Genomic DNA, 23,457 nt, shown 5'->3' with positions numbered 1-23,457 from the left:
GCACCTGGATTGATGACCCACTACATGGACACACTCCACAGATAAGACTGAACTGACCACCAACCTGGACTTCCAAATAACCTTTAATTTACAACAAGTCCTTTTTATTGCCCTGGCTTATCTATGTGATGTATATACCCTTTAACCCCCTCATTCACAGAGGTCTCTCCCTTCTGGCTTGTAACATCCCTAAAATATTGTGCTGTTTCTGTAAGTCATTCATTTGTGAACTTGTCTGACGAAGGGATCTTGTGAATCCCAAAAGCTCACAGCTCTAACAGTTTTTTGTTGGCCAATAAAGGTATCACTCCTAACATACTTCGATTTCAAGTATTTACCACGATATATCACTTTCAGGGCATAATATTGTGTGCAGAGGAGACTTCAAGGGTTATTGAATATTGTGTGCAGAGAGTATGTTCTTCAAGGGTTTATGTGGGTTATAGAAATGATTAATGGTGCACTCCCTGTATACATTTTGGTCCCATGTCCTGCTGTTTCTCTGACATCATAGTGATGTCATAGCTATGAATGATAGCCATTATATTGTATGATTGTAATATATATTATTCTGTGTGATGTCATTGATGTAAATGACTGCCATTCTATATTACTCTCATAGTGATGTCATAGCTATGAATGGCTGCCATAGTAATGTTATCATCTCTAAGGTGTCAGCCACCTATACTGATGACATTGTGGCTGCCAGCTCTATCAGCTCACTAGCGCCCGGCTTTCTTCTGCGCATGCCTACAAAAACACTCTGCGCGCAGCACAATCCACAGCGGCCTCTTGAGGCCAGACGTCAAAACTTCCAGCAGGCGCCGGCCGGCTCTGTCAGTCTCTGATTGGCTGCCCTAGGCCCCTCCCACACACGTTCCTAGCCAGGATAGGGACAGAGGGGAGCGAGTCACGTGAAAGGGAGCGTGCACGCGCGTCAGCTGGAGACAACGGGCTCGCGTAGGCATTGAATGTGGGCGGGGGCGCCCGGGGAGATCCGGGTTTGTGGACGAGCATGACGTGTACAACCGAATCAAAACAGAGCAGGTGCTGCACACTGGAGGCTCCCGGCCGGTTCGTGCACAGAGGTGAGCGGTACAGACACATTACCGGCGACATGCAAGTCATCTGGGCTGCAATCTATAGCCGTGGTGCTGTAGTCGGAGTCAGACTTGTGGAGCTTCTCGGTTTTTCTATACATCACCTAAAACAGTATATAGAGAACTATTGGTGGTTGCTGTATTGCCATATGTGATCATGGATTTGTTGTTACTTTGTTGCAGTGTTTACTTGTGTTTTCCTTCTTGTTGTGTCTATTTCTATAGTAGTGAGAATTCAGTGTAATGTTCGCATTGCCTGGTGAGGTGGGGGTTCTGTATAGCATAGAGGACCTGGAGCCCTCCAACCAATCTGTCTCCTCTCCTGTATAACTGTAGCTGTCAGTAGATGAGCCTATAGGAATATGTCATCTGCTGGACTTGTGGCTTCAGGGGAATGGTTAGTTGTAACATCTGTTTCCTGGGCAGGAGGGTTAGAGGCAAGGGCTATGCAAACAAGTACTATCACCCCCATGGTTCAGGTCAGAGACTCAACAGACAACTCACTTGTATGCATGAATATATAAATATCACTCTAAGCCAGGGATGGTGAACCTCTGGCCCTCCACCTGTTGCAAAATTACATTTCCTATAATCCCCCATCAGGCGTGATGGCAATTGTAGTTTTGCAACAGCTGGAGGGCCAAAGGTTCCCTATCCCTGCTCTAAGCTAGTGTTTTCAAACCTGTGGCCCTCCAGCTATTGCAAAACTACAATTCCCATCATGCCTGGACAGCCAAAGTTTTAGCTGTCCAGGCATGATGGGAATTGTAGTTTTGCAACAGCTAGAGGGCTGCAAAGTTTTGACACCTGTTACCTAGAATCTGGTAACTCAGCGGCTCTCCAGCTGTTGCAAAACTACAATTTCCATCATATTGGGAGATGTAGTTGTAGTTTTGTGACTGTTTGGAGCCCACACCCTAAACTGACCACGGATCATAAGAATTGGCCGGATCTGTGGATTGTTCTGCCATGCATCCTTTATTGGAAATGTCACTTGTAAAGAATATTATATAAAGATTTCTACATTCATGACAATTCCAGCACCCACAAGTCTACAGGGACAAAAATCTAAACTCTTTTCAGTGGTATAAGAGAAGCTGTTTGATGGTGTAGAACAGCGTTTCCCACATTGTTGCTACCTAGCCATTGCAAAATGACAACTACCATCATGTGCTAATAGCCTTAGGGTACTATTACACCAAGCAAATTTCCGACGACTAACGATTAACGATCTTAAACGACCGCTAAGGCAAACGACCCAAAATCGTTCGCCCAAGTACACGAAACGACGATCGTTATTTATGATCGTTCTTGCGGTCGTTTAGTCGTTGCTATTGCGTACGTTTCAGCTGTGAATTCTTATTTCACTAAACGATGTGCGAACGATCAAACGATAAAAATAGGTCCAGATCCTAATAAACGATCAACGATTTCTCGTTGGTCGTTTAATCGTTGCCTGCTATTACACGAAATGATTATCGTTCAAATCTGAGCGATTAAACGATTTTTCGAAAAATAATCGTTCCGTGTAATACCACCCTTAGGCTCTCTTGGTATGATAGGAGTTGTAGTTTTGCAGCAGTCTGGGAACACTACTATTGCATGATGCTACATTTTCCAGCCGTTAGAACATACTTTAAAACAATGAGAGATTATTGGTAGTTATAATGGTGGAGTAAGGGTGCCTTTACACAGACAGATTTATTTGACAGATTTTTGAAGCCAAAACCAGGAACAGACTTTAGTCAGAGAACAGGTCATAAAGGAAAGACAGAGATTTCTCCTCTTTTGAAATCCATTCCTGGCTTTGGCTTCAAAAATCTTTCAGATAAATCTCTGTGTAAAGGCACCCTAAGCTTTGGGGGGAAATCTCTCACTCTTCTTGCTCCTATAATTGGACAACAAGCCCCTGTTCTGCCAGCCATGTATTTTACTTCCCTGTACCCGGATCTAACAAGGATGAGACGTATACAGCAATTATGCTTCTCTACCACTTTGGAGTGATTCCCAGTTAGTACACGGTAATTGTGTGTCTGACCACAGCTTATGTCATCATTGCAGCGCTATCAGCGTCTTATAACAGGATTATTTTTTTATTCCATTATGTATTTTGAGAATGTGGTTACAATCCAACAGATAGTCAATTGGCATTGAAATAATTTAAGGTGTCCACAATATAGCTACAGGGAGCCAGCGTCTTAATGTTTGCTGCTTGTTTACTATAGTAGCACATTGGGCCATTAATAGTCCTCTATATATCGGCACCACTGAACGATATCGCGATGTGAAATATGGTCGGTCAAATGCTACATTCGTTTTCCTATATATATATATATATATATATATATATACACACACACTCTTTTCCTGTACCCACAATCTGACATCCCCGCCACCCCAAACCACTTGTACATTCAGATAGCTGCTTTTAATCCAAGATCTGTCCTTGGGTCTGTTTGGCAGGAGATGCAGTTATTGTCCTAAAAAACAACTTTTAGACTGGTGGTGTCATACCCAACGGCCGGGGCTTAGAGAATCTGTGCCCTAATTTTGCACCACCCCTCCGTCCCTCCTCCCCACGCTCTTCATCATTAGGAATGCCACTGGAACATTTTCTCCTGTCTAAACATTGCACAGGTGCCTTAACGATCCAGCCCATGTTCAGTATTCACACAGCTGATGAATAGGAGACAATCTGGAGCATTCCTAATGATGAGGAGGGATGAAGAGGTTGTGCCAGCCTAATGCAAACACAATATAGGCCACGGCAGTTTGACACAGGGCTGCAAGTTTAAAAGTTGTTTTTCAGGACAATAACTGCATCACCTACCGAACGGACCCCAGGACAGATCTTGGATTAAAAGCAGCTATCTGAAGGTACAAGTGGTTTGGGGGGGGGGGGGTGTCAGATTGTGGGTACAGAGTCACTATAAAATGAATCTGTGCTATGTGACTGGTTAAAATTAGAATATAAGGCCAATGGCAGGAGAATTTATTTATGATATAACTACGCTCAGTTTTTCAGATACACTTCAGTAGACTCTTCTAACATGTCAGTCTCTGTATGCCTAGAGCCAGCAGCGGTTGTAGAACTACAATTCCCATTATGCATGGAGTGCCAAAGCTTTAGCTGTCCAGGCATGATGGGAATAGTAGTTTTGCATCAGCTGGAGGGCCGCAGTTTAACACCTGTGGCCTAGAGTGGGGGGGACTTATGCTGCGTTTACACGGAACGATTATCGTTCATATTTGCACGATAACAATCGAATTCTAACGATAATCGTACTTGTAAACGCAGCGAACGATCAAACGACGAGCGAGAAATCGTTCATTTTGATCTTTTAACATGTTCTCAAATCATCGTTGGTCGTTCGCAAAAAATTCGCAGATCGTTCCGTGTAAATAATCGTTCACCGATTTAACTTATGTGCGAGATAGGCTTAAGCGACCGCAAAACGATTTTTCCGTACGATATGTCGTTCCGTCTAAACGCTGATCGTTATAAAAAAAATCGTTACTTTGAAATCGGGCGAATTATCGCTACGTGTAAACCCAGCATTAGTTGTTGTCCATGTCCTGAGCAGAAGACCCCAGTCACTGATCAGATGATGGCGTTGGCGTTGATGGTTTATAAGGGAAAATAATATTCGGATCAGGGTTGTACAGCTGTGATCCAATTCCTGTGGGAGGCACAGCTGCTATGTCTTGTGTCGGGGAAGGAATGTTTGCATCTCCTTGGGAATAATATGTATTTTCTTTTGTTTAACGATAGAAAAGACTACGTTTTTTTGTGCTTTTTGTTCCTGGCCATGTCTATGTTACCTCAATTTATGTTATTACAGATACATAAGGCAAGAAGAAGACGTCTGCTATTGGAACAAATAAGTAGCAATATTAGGTGTATATTTCTCACATAACCTTTCTTTCCCTGGAAACTTTTTTTCTACACCGTAATTTTTTTTTTTTTTTCACTTGTTTTTCTCATTGCAAGTCATGTCATTTACGGATTTCTTTTGAAAAACCTTAGAAAAGAAAATCCTCAAAAAACACGAGCACTCTTCCCAGCTCAGACTAGTTTTTTTCTAGTGTTCGTACAATTATATGTCACATGTGAAACCACCCTAAAGGCTACAGGCACCTTCTTAGCATTAGCGGGGCTCTGGGTATACATGGAAGAACGCCAATGAAGTTAGTGAAAAGTTTTTGGAAATACGGTTTGGAAATATCAGAACATAGAACTAAGTTGGGATCAAACTTGGATGCCATGGCTGCTTTAGTCTTTCATTGCCAACCTAATTCCCCAACATCTGGCATGGCTCTGCAACCTCTAACAGTGTTGCAAAGTGTGTGTTATAGTTCCCTCTCCCTCTAAAGTCCTTAAAGGACAACTCCCACAAAAATTTTTTTTTGCTCATTTAACACACATTACAAAGTTATATAACTTTGTAATGTGGTTAAATACCCGGCCTGGCCCCCTTCCCCCACTTTCGGACCCCCGACCCCCCACCCCGGAAGTTAAGGAATGTATACATTACCTATTACGATCGTCACGGTCCTCTTCTCCGGGGCGGCATCTGGTGACGACGATGTCAGAGCCGGGGGCGGTCCGGGTCTTCTTCCTCCTCGGCGTCTTCATGCAAAGTGAATGGGGATGAAAAGGCTGCTGGTGCACATGCGCACCAGCAGCCTTTTCATTGGCTGGAGCGCATCACATGGCTTCCAGCTTGCTCAGCCCTGATTGGCTGAGCTTGCTGGAAGCCATGTGATGCGCTCCAGCCAATGAAAAGGCTGCCGGTGCGCAAGCGCACTGGCAGCCTTTTCCATCCCCTGGACCCGGAAGTTGGAGACATCGCTGGATGATGGACGGCGGCGACGGAGAGGCGGACGGCGGGCGAATCGAGTGGCGATCGTCACCGGAGAGATGGTGAGTATGGTGTCTGTGTGTGTCTGTGTTTTTTTTTTTTTTTTGGGGTCCCGTGGGAGTTGTCCTTTAAGTTTTCATTTCTGTTTGATGATTTCATGGCGATCTGTTACTACTAGAGATGAGCGAACCGGCTTCGGGTTCCAGTCGATCCGAACGTCCGGTATTTGATTAGCGTGGCCTGCTGAACTTGGATAAAGCTCTAAGGTTGTCTGGAAAACATGGGATACAGCCAATGACTATATCCATGATTTCCACATAGCCTTAGGGCTTTATCCAACTTCAGCAGCCACCACTAATCAAATGCCGAAAGTTCGGGTTCGGATCGACTCGAGCATGCTCGAGGTTCACTCATCTCTAGTTACTACCCTTCTTGTCTTTACAATGTGGGGAGGCTAGGAAACGTCAGGGTAACTTCAGGTTGTTACCAGTCTAGGTAAAAATGCTACATATAGTGTAAGTTGTATAAAAGACACTATGTTTTAAAGTGTCGTTATAACTTTCAAAATCTAAATCAACAGTAGATATACAGCAAGTTTGCAAATTACATTCATTATTGTTTTACCGCATGATAACTGAAAAAAATTAAGCTATACTTACCAGAACATAGGAAGTGCAGTGTTTTCCATGATAACTAAAAAAATAAAAAATAACGTCAATGGCAAACTTGCTTTATATCACATATACTGTTGGTTTAGAGTTTGAAAGTTATGACAGGTACACTTTAAAGTGACAGTCGCCCCCTTTCTGTATGAGGACTTCTTTACACAGCCTAAATTCTAACTTCTAACTTTCTCTTCTGAAATTCCCACCCCTCCATGACGTCATCAGTGTATAGGGCCAGCCTAGAGGCCTAGACCCCACCCCCTCTAGGTTGGCCCATTCCAATGGCCACCAAGGGGTGGGGCCTATATGACAATGGCGACACTGAGGGTGGGCGTGGCGCAGTGGCTGTTAAGCCCCGCCTAGGTGGCACAATCGACCAAAGCTAAAAAGCATTGTTTACTGGACCAACCTCAAAGGTATGAACACTGCAGAATTTAGGCTTAACAGCTGTGTAGAGAAGTCCTCATACAGTAAAGTGTTGACAGTATCACTTTAAGGTATTCCACTAAGCCCTCATTCACATGTTCAGTGATTTAGGTTTTTTTTCCCCTTCTGGTCTGTACATTAATGTCTGCTGTCTCATCCCCAGTCTGCTAGAAAAAAAAAATAAGTGCATCAGTAGTGCACCTGCAATTCCTATTTTTTGCATATCCGCAAAAATTGTACAGTGCTAGTTACTAAAGTAGAACTGGTTAAGAAATAATGCCCAACCCCTAAAAATGTGATGTTTCTTGGGGAAGCCGTATTTTTTTGCAGACATTACAGGTGCCCCATAGACTTCTATTGGCTAATCAGTAAAGCGCTTATGATACGTACCATGTCCTTTTTAGATAGAAATTAATGGACCCTAATTTATCCTTTATTGCGAATCCACAATTATGGACATAATTAAGGGACATGTGAATAAGGCCTAAGGCCCTTTTCACACGCCCCTGGTTCTATCCACAGTTGTGGACCTGCAATTGCAGACAAGACATAGGACCAGTAGATTTCAATGGCCCCATTCACACGTCCGTACTTGTGTAGAGGGCCCCAATCCATGCCGCAGAAGAGAAGGGGAAAAAAAGCACAGATCCTAGTGCAGACTCAAATTTGTAATAGTCCGGCCCGTGAATGAGGACTAAATCATTTTCTGACTTTCTTTTATTCTTTATAGCCGGATTTGATTTGTGACCAGAAGAGTTGCATTGTGTGAGACTCCGAAGTTATTTGGCCTTGGAGTGCAAGAATGATGCAATTTAGTTCCGGGAATGATGGGCTTGTTCCACACAGTGCAGATATCATAGAAACATTTAGACTTTTCATAAAAAAAAGGGGTTGCCCAGGAAAATTCAATACTTGGCAATTCTGTGGGGACATGTCATTAATGTATACTTACCTGTCCCGCTCCCCTGCTGGTTTCTGGGATGCATGCTTTGTGCCGCTGTCAGTGTTTTCATAACACCTGATGCCATCCTGTTCCATTAGGAAATGGCTGGTTAGTATAGACTATGCTGAGCGGCCATTTCTGGTAGGAGCAGCATGTCCCATGCTTTCAAAATGCTGACAGTGACAGAAAGTGGATAGCGGAGAAGCTGATGGGTAAGTATAAACTACTCACATCTCTGGGCAGCATGGCCGAGTATGAATTTTTTCTGGACAATCCCTTTAATTTACCACTGGTTTTGGCTAAGGATGAGCAAATTTACAGTAGCAGTGAAGCTAGAACACCTTGCTGCTTTGCTCCGGGTGCCTGGAAAAAGCTGGATCCAGTCCTCGGGAACTTCTTCCATTTGTTTGGAAATAATGGCCGCAAATAATTGACACGACACACACTGTGTGGCTGTCATGCCAGGCCGTACTGTGCATTGAAATCAATGGTTAATTGACTTCCAGACATACCCATACGGCCAGCAGTTTATAATGGGCCTTAAATAATGTTCCTGCGGCCAATATGGCAGTATCGGCTGGAGGAACATGTAAAACAGCTGCCAGTTTGCATTGTGTGAACATAGCCTAAAGATATATTGGCTCCTGAGTGTGCAGCAGGCAGCCTACGCAGGGCATCGGACACATGTATCTAGATTTCAGGAATGCTGAACTTTGCAAAGTAAATAGTTTACTTGGTAAATAGTATGGAAGTCTTACATGATTTGTAGATCACAGCAGCTAGCACCCGTAAAAAAGTGAGATTAGAAAACCTAAAAGTTAAAGGGGTTATCCAGCACTACACAAAAATGGCCAGAAAAAGTTGCCAGGGATTGGAAGGGAAAATAATAAAAAAAAGAGACGTTAAAACCTACTCACCCCCCTCTGGTCACTCCTTGATTAGCTCCCAGCAGAAGTCTCCCAATGATGTCCCATGCACATTCTCCGAGCATAGGACACTACAGCCCGTCATGTGGCCACAAGTGGTCACATTAAGGGCCAGTTCACACGTAGCAAAACTGGCGGAATCCCACCAGCCCCTGTGTCGTATTGGTCATTTATGGGAGGCTCGCGTGCCTCCTCTCTCTGCTCGGAAGAATTGGCATGTCCATTCTTCCGAGCGGAGAGAGGAGGCACACGAGCCTCCCATAGACGGCCAGTATGAAACGAAGGCTGGCGGGATTCCACGATGGAGAATTCCGCTGAAAAAGTGCGCCAGCTTTGCTCTGTGTGACCACTGAGGCCAGTGATCAAATGCAGAGGCAGTGCTGGATCAGGAGTGACCAGTCTAGTGAGTATGGTTTGTTTGTTTTTTCCCCTTCCTGTTCCTGTCTCCTGGCAATTTGTTTTTATCTACACTGGAAAACCCCTTTCACCTGTCGTCTTGGCTGCTGCCATCACATATATACAGTATGTGTAGCTGTCTTACCTATCTTAGTTTCTGTTCTTGTGGCTTACAGCGGTTGTAACTTTGACCATATTTTCTTCTATGTAAATTTTCTTTATAGTCTGGTAGTTTTGAAAAATAAAAAGAGGAACTGAAGTTTCTGTATATTCTGTCGTTGTGTTGGGGTGTTTATGGTCGGTCTCCTGCTTTGCTCTCTTCTGAATGATCACAATTCAGTTCAGAGTAGGTGAGTTCTGCTCTTGTGGGTTTCAGAGTGAACCTGTCACACTGAAAATGCAGTCCATTCTGTATGTTATAGAGCAGGAGGAGCTCAGCAGATTGATATGTAGTTTGTGGGAAACATTGCTAATATAACTTGTCATTTATTCCTAGAAATCTCTGCTTATTTTTGGTTAAGTAGTCAAGTGGGCGGTTCTACTGAGTGAATGACGACATGTAAAAAGCTGTCCTTCACGAAGTAGGACTGCGCAGTAGGGGGCATTGGAAATAGGGGAATTGAGGGTACAAATGCCAACTACAGATGGGGGGGGGGGAGTATAAAGTATGGGGACTGACTGCAGAGGGGGATGTGTGTGTATGTACATTTAAAATGTGTATGTACATAAAATTTGGAGGTTCTATTTCCACCTATTCTTTGAATCGGTTTTGATAGTGTCTTCCTTGCAGATCATCATTAGACTTTGCTTCCTCCTACTGGCTACATAGACTTCTTGTAAGAAATCACTGTGTACATGACGCACTAAATCTATACCAGGAAGTTTGGCCTTGGGTGTATTCTATGTCCTCAGGTGTATTAGGTGATAAATCTGGAGCCATAATTGTTTGCTGAGTGCTGTGTACATCCACGTATCTGTCTCTCATTGGATCAGCCTGCGCCAGCATCTCAAGCGTGGAAATCATCAGCTGCATAACAGGAACTTAAAGGGCACTGAGTGTCTAGAAATTACATTCTCCATAAAGAAAGCAACCCAAGTATTCCACTAAAATCCAGATATCCCTAGTAAATAATAGCCTTTTGCTATCTGGATTAATCTGTAAAAGCTAAATGCCAACCATTATGGCCGCCAATACAGTTCACGTCTGATGGTCACCCATCTTTCCTAGACTACTAAATACCAAACCTAGCTTCTTTGTCAGTGCTCTGAACTGGAACATTTTGCACTATACAAGTAGCTATATTACATTGGGGTTGTCATTCTGTATTCCCAGACTCCTAAATGGCACATACAGGGTCAGTTTTAGGAGTTTGTAAACTGGACAGTTGCCTAGGGTGCCAAGGGCTCGACCCCAAGAAGTATGTTAGCCTTCGAAGCCATAGACTACCAGAGATATTAAAGGGGTTATCCAGCGCTACAAAAACATGGCCACTTTTCCCCCTACTGTTGTCTCCAGTTGAGGTGCGGTTTGCAATTAAGCTCCATTTACTTCAATGGAACTGAGTTTCAAAATCCCACCCAAACTGGAGACAACAGTAGGGGGAAAGTGGCCATGTTTTTGTAGCGCTGGATAACCCCTTTAAAAGGGTACTCTGGCGAAATACACAGATAGAGAAGAATGTATAATTGTTTTAATTAGTTGGTATGAGACAGTTATACAGAACTGTAAATTACTTCTATTAAAAAAAAAATCTTCCAGTACTTATCATGAGCTGCTGTATGCCCTGCAGGAAGTGGTAGTATTCTTTCCAGTCTGACACTGTGCTCTCTGCTGCCACCTCTGTCCGTGACAGGAACTGTCCAGAGCAGGAAAGGTTTTCTATGGGGATTTGTTCTGGACAGTTCCTTACATGGACAGAAAAATAAAACTGCAGTGTATACCCAGCCTTATGACTTGCAAGCAAAAATTAATCAAATTGATATTTTGGCAGCCAGCTCTTGTATGTTGCAACACAATCTCATTGACTATCATGAGAGGCAACATTGCAATGCTTGTGTTGCGTATCTAAAGTTGCCCTATGGCTCTAGCCTAATCCTGTTATAGAAAGCCTACAGGAACATAATGTATAACCCGGGCTTATATTACATATGCATCTTCTTGTACAGCCATCTGATAAGTAAAGGGAAGAAAGTTTTCTAGTATTTTCATCAGTGTACTCTGTGGTATCGGGTTTTCTGGGGGTTTTTTTTCCTGCTTCATACACCTTAACTGTTTGGAGTGAAGTTGTTCTATGCTGTCAATAGAAGCTGCAAAATGCATGCTACCACTAGAGGGCGCACAGGCCCCAAATTGTATGTTATGGGACTTCTTTGCAGGAATGACATGGTTGTGCTATGGAGTAATATTCAGTATCGGTCACTGTTTAGGAGCATGTTGCTAGGTTGCATATTTATCACATTCCTAATAACAAAAAAAGCACCCCCCCTATACTTGCTAAATTGACAAACAGCTTATGTGTGTTTATATGCTGGATTGAAGAATTTGTATTTCCAGTCGTTTGCATCCTTTGCACTAATACCTCAGATTAGCAGCAAATATGCAGATTGGTAAATTCTGTTTAAATATGTTAAGCCTTCCAGTACTACTTAGCTGTATGTCCTGCAGGAAGTGGTGTATTATTTTAGTCTGACATGGTGCTCTCTGCTGCCACCTCTGTCCATGTCAGGAATTGTCCAGAGTAGTAGCAAACCTCTACTGCTTTTGACAGTTCCTGTCATGGACAGAGGTGGCAGCAGAGAGCACTGTGTCAGACTAAAAGAATACACCACTTCCTGCAGGACATACAGCAGCTGATAAGTATTTGAAACCTTGAGATTTTTTTTTTAATAGAAGTAATTTACAAATATGTACTTTCCTTGTGCTTAGGAGATCTACGCCATTTATTCTACTTGATATCCTATGCTAAGTATAACATTTTCCATCTTTACCCTTGACAGGTTGCAGTAGACACCGTAGCCGTGAACATGGCGGACGGCAATTTTGATCCCTGTGAGTGCATTTGCTCCCATGACTATGCAATGCGAAGACTGATTAATTTGGTAGGTGTGATATTTTATCTGTAATACCATATATTAGTCTTACCTGATTGTATAGTATACAGATAAACTAGGAACTGTACATTATCTGCAGCTTTGCGGAAGACTTGCCTGTTTTAGGAAACCTGTAATCTGGAGTTTATTAACAAGTTCTATAAGAAACTGTCAAGTGATCAGCTGATCTTTGCGTGTCTGGCTGCTGAATCCTCTGGCCATTACTTGCAGGAGGCTCAACCAAACAGGCCAAGCTGGAGCTGTTTTTTTGCAATGGTTCTCAGCTCTGGTTAGCATCGGGACACCCCTCCAATTAGACTTCATAGCTGGAGCATATATGTTACATATATAATAATATATAACTGTGGAAACGTCATTATTTTAGTATTAATTTACTCAAACCCTGTATTTCCTATTTAACCCTTCTTGTTTTTTCCCTTTATTACAGCTCAGACAGTCTCAGTCTTACTGCACCGACACAGAATGCTTACAGGAATGTGAGTATATTTTTGGATATATATTTAGCTTTCCTTCTATTGCCACTTTCACACTAGCTAGAGATGAGAAAACCTCGAGCACGTAATGATTTGTTCAAACCCGAGCATGCAGCATTATATTACCGGTGGCTGAAGAAGTTTGATGCAGCCCTAGGGGGAGTCCTGGAGACATGGCTACTGCCTATGGCCTCATAGTTACTTCCTGAGACTTAGGGCCCTATTCCACCGGACGATTATCGTTCAGATTATCGTTAAATCGTTCGAATCTAAACGATAATCGTTCGGTTGAAATGCAGTTAACGATTAACGACCGAACGAGAAATCGTTGATCGCTTTATAAGACCTGGACCTATTTTTATCGTTGCTCGTTTGCAAAACGTTTGCAAATCGTTCGCATTGAATAAGACATTGTTTGGTCGTTCGCAATAGATACGAACGCAATAGCGAATAAATATCGAAGAAAAAACAATCGCAATTACGATCATAAGTAACGATTATCGTTCCATGGAAATGAGTGAACGTTTTTAGGTCTTTCGCAATAGCGGTCGTTTGAGATCGTTAATCGTTAACGATTATGCAAACAATAATCGTCTGGTGGAATAGGGCCCTTAGTGCATATAAAGGGTTGAAGCATAACCATCCCCGTGTCGTCTTTTGGCGAGCGAGGTGATGTGAGTCACACACTTGTATGAAGTATAAAGGTGCGCTCAGGAATGTGCGACTTTTCACCAAAATAAAGATTAAACCCGATGGACTGGTTTCACCTTCTATTCTGAAATCTGGTGGTGGGAACTCCTCTTCTTAGTGACGGCACTGACATACCCAGGAGATGACGTGCATATTGTACCAGGCAATGAACTTAATCTTGAGGTTATAAACTTTTCACCAGGTTCCATTCCTTCTTTCTGTATATGACTGATGAAACTACGGGCAAGTGACAAAGTTGCAGCTCATAGTTACCTAACAGAGAAATAGATGAGCTCTGCATCACTATGTCAGTGAAAATGAAAAGTTCACTAAAAGTTTTATGGTGCTAAAGAAAAAGGCCTTCTAATTTTTTTTTAAATTTTATATTACCAAAAATCACACGTCTGTCCACAGCAACCAATCACAGCTCAGCTTTCATTTTACCAGAGCTGAGCTGTGATTGGTTGCTGTGAGCAGTTTGCACCAGTCTATATTTTACACCCTTTGATAAATCTCCCCCTTTATCCTTTTGTCCTTACATTGCAGAGCCGATCTGAGTCTAAAAAGCAGTAACAGCGGCTCGTGCTTGGCAAGGGACGTCCTGACACCCAGCTGTGACTGGGGCTGGTTATTCCTGTGCAGACCAGCCCTATGTTTACAGCAGTAAAACAGCTCTATAGTCACCCACTGTCAGTACAGATGTACAGTATGTGACCAGTGCGGTTGCTGTAGACAGCTGTGTGCTGAGCAGTGTAGGTGTGTCCACCACTATGTGCCTGCGACTGTTTCTGTGTCAGGCTCTTTAATGACTGCATAAGCCAAGGCCTTTAGGGATCGGTTAAAGAAACCTAAGAAAATAAATTGTGTCTGCTTGTCTGTTTTTGGAGAGCTGTCGTTCGATAAAATTGTTGACGTGTCAGAGACATAAAAACAAGAAAGTACTATGGCAGGCTGCAAATGCTAAGATATATACATTTTTATACGTTTTTAAAACTGCAATACTGCTGTAGAAAAAAATGAGGATCTTGACATACCATCTTATCAAATATTCTGTACCATCCTACCAAGGTAAAGTGACCTCTGGTTGGGGTCCAGGTGTCCAGACTCCCATTGACTACTAGGATGCGCTGGGAGAAGCATTAGGCTAAGGGCCGTATTACATGGGACGATTATCATTCAAATCGTTAGATCGTTTGGATTTAAACGATAATTGTTTTGTGTAATAGCAGGCAACGATTAAACGGCCAACAAGAAGTCCTTGATTGTTTGATAGAACCTGGACCTATTATCATTGTTGATCGTTCACAAATCTTTTGAACATTGTTCGGTGTAATAACAGGTTGTTTGGTCGTTCCCTGGTCTATCAGCCAGGAAAGGACAAGCGTAACAACAACCGTATGTAACGATCATCGTTCTGTGTAATAGGGTGAACGATTAAAGATGGTTCACCATAGCAGTCTTTTGAGATAGTTTATCATTTATCGTTATTTGCCGAAAAATCGCCCAGCGTAATACCACCCTAAGCGCTTCTCTCAATAGCTTGTTGCAAAAGACTGATTCTTTAGTAAGACTATGAGCTTATCTTCTGCAGTGAGCCAGGCAAAGAAGCGCTCAGCCAAGCGCTTCTCCTGGCTCAGTCTAGTGATTAGTAGGTGTCTGACCCACCTAGACCCTACCCAATCAAAACTTTTCCCATGTCTTATAGGGCTTGGCATGTTAAATATTTTATTAAACTTGCTTCCTTCTCCTGATATGTCCGCTCGTTTCATGCCTTGATAACGCGTAGGTTCCCGACCACCACTCTGCTCTAAAAGCAGTGGTCTGGCTGAATGTATTTGCAAAAATATTTAACTTGACAGGCCCTACAAGTTTATCTACATTAGTTAGTTGAGATGATTTAGAGTATGGCATAAACTACACATATTCTGCTAACTTTATCTATGAAATTTTTAAGCCCTTAAAAAAAATAAAAATAAAAAAAAAATAATTGGGGAGATTTATCAAACATGGTGTAAAGTGAAATTGGCCCAGTTGCCCCTAGCAACCAGATTCCACTTTTCATTCCTCACAGACTCTTTGGAAAATGAAAGGTGGAATCTGATTGGTTGCTAGGGGCAACTGAGCCAGTTTCATTTTACACCATGTTTGAGAAATCTCCCCCAATATAAATAAATATATATATATATATATATATATAATATATATATATATTTATTACACACACACACACGCTGACTTTTTATAAATCTATCTACTTATCAGTACCAGGACCCAATTCTTCTAGTGATGGTGGAATTAGCATTGCAATGATCGCCATGGCCTGGCTTGTCATTGGATTGACCTTATACCTGCTGAGACCCAGAAGCCTCAGGGGATCAAGAGCGACTGGGAAGCCCACCACTCCACATAATGTAAGTACAGAATCCTCCTTGCAGTGGTTTTTGTTTGCCTAATATTGTAGATAATATTCTGGAGAACAAGGCTTAGTAAATGCTCCTGCAGCACAGAATGTCTGCTATATGTCATTATAGTCTAAAGCTGGACATATACATTCCAATAGATTTTAAAATGTTTGGATCAGACAATGACACATTGTAGGCCTGCATGGACTGACATGACGCGCTAGTGTAACGTTCAGGGCTGAAGAATAATTTATGAGGTGGAAGTTGTGATGTAGGAGGTGTAAGTCAGCTGCTGATCAGGGCTGCAAAAGGGTTAAAATGCTTAATACTGTATTATTTACACTGATGATGATGAGCTATGAGAAAAATGTGTGTGGTAAAATGGATCAGATTTATCTGACAATGGCAGTCATTGAGACATCTGCCTGTGCACATGGATGTCTTCTAGATCTCAGCAGCAGCTTATGAGTTATTCCCACCATCTTGAAGATCCTATTAACCCACCTGCTGCACCTTGATGGCTGTTGATGACTGTGTAGCAGTGGCGAAATTTGGTGGGGGCAAAGGGGGCGGTCGCCCCCGGGCCCACTCAGGCAGGGGCCCACTGAGGTCTCAGACTGTTAATGCTGTCTGCAAAAGCTATTGCTTTTGCAGACAGCCTTAACACATGTCTGTAGTGGCCGGGGCCCCCAAGAAGGCAACAGCACCTGACAATAGCGGGCCCCCTGCTCCTGAGGGGCCCGCTCAGCTGTCGGATGCAGAGCCCGGCCAGGGCTGGATCTTCTCCCTGCATCTTCCTGCTTCTTCCTCACACGCTGCTGCTGGCCCCTCCCCCTCCCTGTCCTACAGAGCTGGTATGAGGGGGAGGGGAGGGACCAGCAGCTGGAGGGATCCTCACCGTCTATGGCTGCCAGGGAGAGACTGAAGACGTCCAGCAGCAGCTCTGACAGGGAGTGAGGCTGCCGAGTGCTGGAAGATGTCAGGTACTGAGTGCGGACTGTGAGAGGAGTGACAACACACAGACAGACAGAACCACATACCCACCCCACTGACCAAATGATCAGGAGGAGATATATTATATATTATATTATATATATATATATATATATATATATATATATATATATATATACATATATACACACACACACACACACACACACAGTATATGTCTCCTGCTGCTCACTTGGTCACTGCTGTTTATATACGGTATGTGTATATATATATATATATATATATATATATATATATATATGACCAAGTGAGCAGCAGGATATATAAGTGATAAGTGACCGGCAGGATATATATATATATATATATATATATATATATATATATATATATATACACAGCTCTGACTTGCAACAGCTGGAGGGACTGAGTGTGACATCCTTGCTGTAGTCAGTGTGTAATGGAGGTCACCCAGCTTTCCCAGTGTCCTGTAGTCAGCATAATGGAGGTCACCCAGCTTTCCCAGTGTCCTGTAGTCAGCATAATGGAGGTTACCAAGCTTTCCCAGTATCCTGTCGTCAGTGTCATGGAGGCCACCCAGCTTTCCCAGCATCCTGTATGTCAGTGTGTAATGGAGGTCACCCAGCTTTCCAGCATCTTGTACTTAGTATGATGGAGGTCACCCAGCTTTCCCATCATTTTATAATGGAAGTCACACAGCTTTCCCAGTATCCTGTAGTCAGTATGATGGAGGTCACCCAGCTTTTCCAGCAATAGTACTCAGTATGATGGAGACTGCACAAGGGTCTGTACTAGGGATGGTCCGAACCCGCCGAGGTTCGGGTTCGGCTGAACCCGAACGCTCGGCATCGGATTCCCGCTGTCTGCCCGCTCCGTGCAGCAGGAGGACCGCCTGGAAAACTGGGATACAGCCTATGGCTATATCCCAGTTTTCCAGGTGTTCCTCCCGCTGGATCCGCCCGCTGCACGGAGCGGGAAGACATCGGTAATCATTGCGGATGGTTCGGGTTCGTACGAACTCTGTTCGGACCATCCGTAGTCTGTACTAAACAGAGGAGGAGAGGAGTGTACTACACACGGGGGCATTACTATAGAGAAACCTACACCCCAGAGAGGGGGGGCAATACCACAGAGAGGCCTATACTACACAGAGGCTGCATAGAGGGGGCTACACTACAGGGGAGTTTGTATAGAGATGAGGATAATGCTGGAGCGAGGAGCCTAAAATGTCTCTCTAGCAGATCCTGTGGAGACAAGTCATGGTCGGAAAAGTCTTCATGATGGCCGGGGCCAGATGGAGACCAAAGGAAAAGTGAACAACTTTGAATATAAAAAAAATAAATAAATAAAAAAAAAAAAAAAAAAATCGCAATCCATGCAGAGAAGCCGCCTTCTGTGAGTGACTGAATGATGTTTTTGTATTTGGTAGAACACCGCTCTATGCCGTAATTAACACACTGCTTCTTCCAAGTAACCCCAATCTTCATGAAAGCCCCCTTCCTTCCCCAGTGCTGAACTGAGTAAGGTCCGGGGGCCAAAGGCCCCCCACATCGACTCTGATCGCTAGCCTTCCTCCTCATGCAGCACCCACACTCTCTCAGAGGCCATGCTAACTTGTGTCCCTTTTTTAGAGCTCTTACCATGGTGAACGCTCTCCCTCCCTCTACTGCTTAGCCCTTACCACATTTTCACAAGCGCCCCCAACACATTTGACCCCCTTGCTGTACCTGCTCCATCATGTAGTTGCAAATGCAGGTATCTATACACCTTATGCTAAAGTAAGTTAAAGGGGTACTCCAGCAATTTTTATTTTTTAAAATTAACTGGTTTCAGAAACTTATATAGATTTGTAAATTACCTCTGTTTCAAAATCTCAAGTCTTCCAGTACTTATCAGATAGATAGATAGATAGATAGATAGGAGATAGATAGATAGATAGATAGATAGTGAGATAGATAGATAGGAGATAGATAGATAGATAGATAGATAGATAGATAGATAGTGAGATAGATAGATAGATAAATAGGAGATAGATAGGATAGAAGTGGATATCTAGCAGCTCATCATATATCTTTGATTGTACATACATGTATAATCACAACCAACTCACCCCTTTTAATGTCTAAAAAGCCTATTACCTATACCACTATTATTTTTAGGCAAAGATAATCTGGTTAAAAGGGTTCTCTAGAATTAAAAGAAAAACAGCATATTTGTTTTCTTCCAAAAACAGCGCCACCCCTGCTCTTAGGTTGTGTGCGGTATCACAACTTGGCTCCATACACTTTAGTCGAATACCACACACAAACTGAGGACAAGAGTGGTGCTGTCTGTGGAAGAAGGCAGCTATATTTTTCTAATCTTAAGCCCTTTTACTTTTTTTGTGGTTCTATATTCCAGATGTAGAAGCCTCTTACACGGCTCTTTATCCTTATTCACTATAAGAAATGTAGAAGAATATTCCCTTTATTATTCAGAAATCCGTGTCACCTGCTGAGATTTCCTATGGGTAACAATGGTTGGGGGCCGACTTAGACTCACTCGCCCCCCCTAGGCTGAACCCCTAGCTACGCCCCTGCTGTGTAGCCATTGTTGGTGTGATTTTAGCAGAGAACAATGTGATGGGACAGTACAGGCTGTATGTTACAGTGACACATACCAGTCATTCCTTCCCTCTCTCTATAATTTCACACCCTGATGAAATCTAATGTGGTCAGTATGCTTTTTTTCTTGCATTTTGCTATATGTTCAGTATACTACTGGTTTTCCCAAAAATATGCCTTGTATTATTCCTAAAACCACCCAGAGCTGTGCCCCCATAGCAGCGGCATAGTCTGCCTCCATGGTATACATCCTTGCCTAAAGACATGTCTATGGATAGTTATCATTGACCTGTATATGATGTATAATATAGTAAAACAGTTCCTTTATTTTCAGGATCACAACCATGAACCTCCAGCGCCACCAGTGGACTAGCATCTCCAGGGGTTTCCTTAGAAGACTTGCACGACCAAATGAATCCAGAATGGCCAGACTACTCTAAAGTGGATGATTCTTCTTTCTTTCCTTTCTACTAATGCCAACAGTCTGTATTGGGCATTCCATATCCTGAGATACGTGACGGGTATAGGATGTTTGGAGCACATTGTCTTGTGCCAGATCTCCTCTTTGCAGTACAGTAATTCTCTTCTTGTAAATGTAGGCCGAATGCAACACTGTAAACTTCCTTTTACTAATATCTCTGTCTGGACTTTTCAGCCTTAATAGAACTCTTCAGATTCATTGCACAGTGAGTTTTTATTCATCCCACATCCTATATGTTAATGTTTACTATCTTGTGAGTCCATCCGCTTTCATTCAATTCCTATAAAGGCTACACATTTCCTGAAGGACCACAACATTTGATTGTCCTAATGGCAGTATGTCCTGGAAGATGTTCATAAAGATGTATAGTCCTGCTTCTAGCACTTACTGTTCTATATAAATGCTTTTGGTTTGTCCCACCCCATTTGGGTGACATTACAAAAACTAAATACTATTGTTTGTAAAGTGCCATGCTATTGGGTCCATGTAGGGGGTGTATTTCAGTATGAGACTGAATGAGGGGCCCCACTGCTGAAGATATTTTGGGACATGTTTGTGACCCTTAGATGCCAATATGGAGTTACCAAGACACCCAACTGAAGGGAACAAAATGGTAATGGAGATTACCATGACCAGATATTTTGGTAAATCCACACAGTGATTGTATATGACCTACTGTTAGGGAGTTCTCCGATCCTGGAGATGTTTAGAACCCTCTGAGGTTAGTCACCAGTGGCCTGCAGCCCCGACATGCAGCAATGAGTTGCCAGGAGGAGATGCCAAGCCCTGACTTGGCCATAGACATTCAGTAACTTCAAGAAAAAGTTTGGTAAGGCAGCTTTCACCTTTTGACCCATCAATATACAAAAATGGGCATCTCCAAGGCACTTTGGGCACAAGTATGGGGTCCTTCCAATAGTCATCTTTATCCTAAGACATGTTCGAGCATTAAAATGAATTCACACATGGCAGACTTTTCACAAACCTTTCTGCGACTGTCCAATTTTCCATCACGCCTGATCCCTATCTCCACCAACATCATCTGTCAGTGGATGGGCGGGAGAGGTCCATACACCTCATACCGACCACAAGCGGCAGGTATGGCCTACAGAGGTATAAGGTGTGTGGGGACCTAAAGGGTCTAATGCCTCAGACTAACAGCCTCATATGCTTTGTATTATTTCTATGTAACACCAGCCTTATGTAGTATATATTTCCCTATATATATGTAGTATATATTCCCTTTAATCTTCAGTAGAATATATGACTCACAACCATTCCCATAATCTCTTCTTCCTTCCTCTATTTTGGACCACATACCATATATCATTGATGGGTGTTCACATGTCTTCTATACATTGTTACATTTACATTAAAGGGAATCTGTCAGCTCTAGATAATACACAGAGCTCAACTGTCAATGAGATGTTGCCAGCCTGCATGCCTCACGTTCTAACAGATTGATGTACAAGGCTCAGTATTGTAAGAGAACCAGAGAGGAGTAGGAGAGGGAGGAGGCATGCATGCTGCAGCTCAGCACCACCTCCTTGATACTTGAGCATCATATGGAGCTGACAGATTGCATTCAACTCATAAATACTGTCATTGTATGAATCTACAAACACTTGGCATGGACAGCATTTTCTAATGATTCTATTGTATTGTAATATACTGTAGATTATTGTCTATATTTGAAATCCATCTATTTTATGATCTGCCAAAGAATTGTCTATTTTCAAGGTTTTGTTGGATGTGAATAGTATACCTGACACCTACTGTTGTACTTGTATAGACCTTTTCAACTAATTTTCTTTTTTTCTTTATAACTTGTTCCATATTTCACTGAGGTTCAGAATGACTACAACGCATTCAATGATAAGTGAAGGCAATCAATGTTAAGTGGTCACATCTAAGGTCATTGTATCATCCATTCTCGTTTTTCTTTTATTGTTGTAACTCATAGCGTAGCTGGGCCTTAGGGCTTATTCCCACATCTCGTATTTTACAGAAGCTACGGACATGGAAGCCCTGCAGTGGACTCTGTCTCCACCCTTCATCATGTCGATAAGATACCGGGAGTGGGGAAAGTGTTTGAATCTTCGTGGCACTGTAATAACATAGCCACATGGCTGCTTCATTACAAGAGTTAACTGTGGAGCTTCCCCGTCCGTAGCGGAACATGGGAATAAGCCCTTTTAGGGTGTAAAAACATATGCAGGTTCCTGAGCCATCAGTAGCTCCAGCAGGCAGGAGAGGTATAAGTCCTTCCAAAATATTTCTCCTTCATTTTGAATTTACCTTTGCCAATGACTTGAAAACCGCATCAAAAACAGCGTGTGTTGTTAATCCAGCTTTAGATGGAGCTGTGCTTTTACATGATTTTTAATTATTAATTTTTATGGAATTTTATTCCGACATATCTTAAGGATCACATTGGTGGAAGTCCCAGCTGCCGGGTTGTGAGTGAAAGGGTCCATCTGTAATGTTCATGGAGAGAGGGATCCACATGTTCAGTTATCTGTCCACTAAAATCAAGTTTAGTAACCAATAAATAAAAGAAACGGGAACCAGTCATCATTTTGCTTCTGCCTGAACCACAATTCATTGGCCTACAGTCCCTGCATAGGAGTGTTGTCGACTAAACATATTGCAACCTGCGACAGTTCTAGTTCATGTGTATCAGTCTGTCTGTTTCTTATAACATTATAGACAGAGAATGAGATTAAAGTCCTATTTTGTAGAGAAAATGTGGGGTTCAGTAAAAACATTTAGGGGGAGATTTATCAAACTGGTGTAAAGTAGAATTGTCTTTGTTGCCCATAGCAACCAATCAGATTCCAAATAACCTGTGAGGAATGAAAAGTGGAATCTGATTGGTTGCTAGGGGCAACTGAGCCAGTTTTACTTTACACCAGTTTGAGAAATCTCCCCTTAATCTATTTTATTTTTCTTCTTTACCCATTTCCCTTTTCTTAGACACTTCAAAACTGATGAAGGTGTTAAGAGTCTAAAACACATAATAAATTGTATACTGTTTCTTTTTTTTGCCAGTCTGTACCACTAAACAACTCGACCTGAAAATAAGCCTTAGATGCCACAATGTAAACCTACAGACAATATCTCACTGTATTAACAGTAAAATATATAAAAAGCAGTGCAGGAAGATTAAAAAAACAGCATTCACAAGGTCATGTATAAAATAAGTGAGCATGTACTGACAAACCATGTATCAGTATAAACTGGCTAATGGAAGTATTCCAAGTAATCCATATACAGATACAACACCTCATTTAGTTGGAAATAGTGCAGGTGTGTAACATCAAACATAAAAAATAATTAAACAACCGTACAATGAACATCAACCAGATGATAAGAAAAGATGAGCGAACTTAAAGTAAGTTTGGCTG

The 23,457-nt window shown here is 42.4% G+C and overlaps 1 protein-coding gene across 1 annotated transcript; it reads left to right on the top strand.

Moving 5' to 3' along the window:
- The first annotated feature begins 935 nt into the window (after window positions 1-935).
- On the top strand, window positions 936-20,253 carry SMIM14 (small integral membrane protein 14). Its single transcript, XM_069977540.1, has 5 exons — window positions 936-1,088; window positions 12,316-12,417; window positions 12,857-12,905; window positions 15,855-16,003; window positions 19,904-20,253. Exons 2-5 carry the CDS (start codon window positions 12,343-12,345, stop codon window positions 19,940-19,942), a joined length of 312 nt encoding a protein of 103 aa, XP_069833641.1. The 5' UTR covers window positions 936-1,088; window positions 12,316-12,342; the 3' UTR covers window positions 19,943-20,253.
- Window positions 20,254-23,457: the final 3,204 nt, after the last annotated feature.

Source organism: Dendropsophus ebraccatus, chromosome 7 (assembly GCF_027789765.1).
Source record: "Dendropsophus ebraccatus isolate aDenEbr1 chromosome 7, aDenEbr1.pat, whole genome shotgun sequence".
NCBI classification, from domain to species: domain Eukaryota; kingdom Metazoa; phylum Chordata; class Amphibia; order Anura; family Hylidae; genus Dendropsophus; species Dendropsophus ebraccatus.
This window is presented reverse-complemented; position numbering and strand designations above follow the sequence as displayed.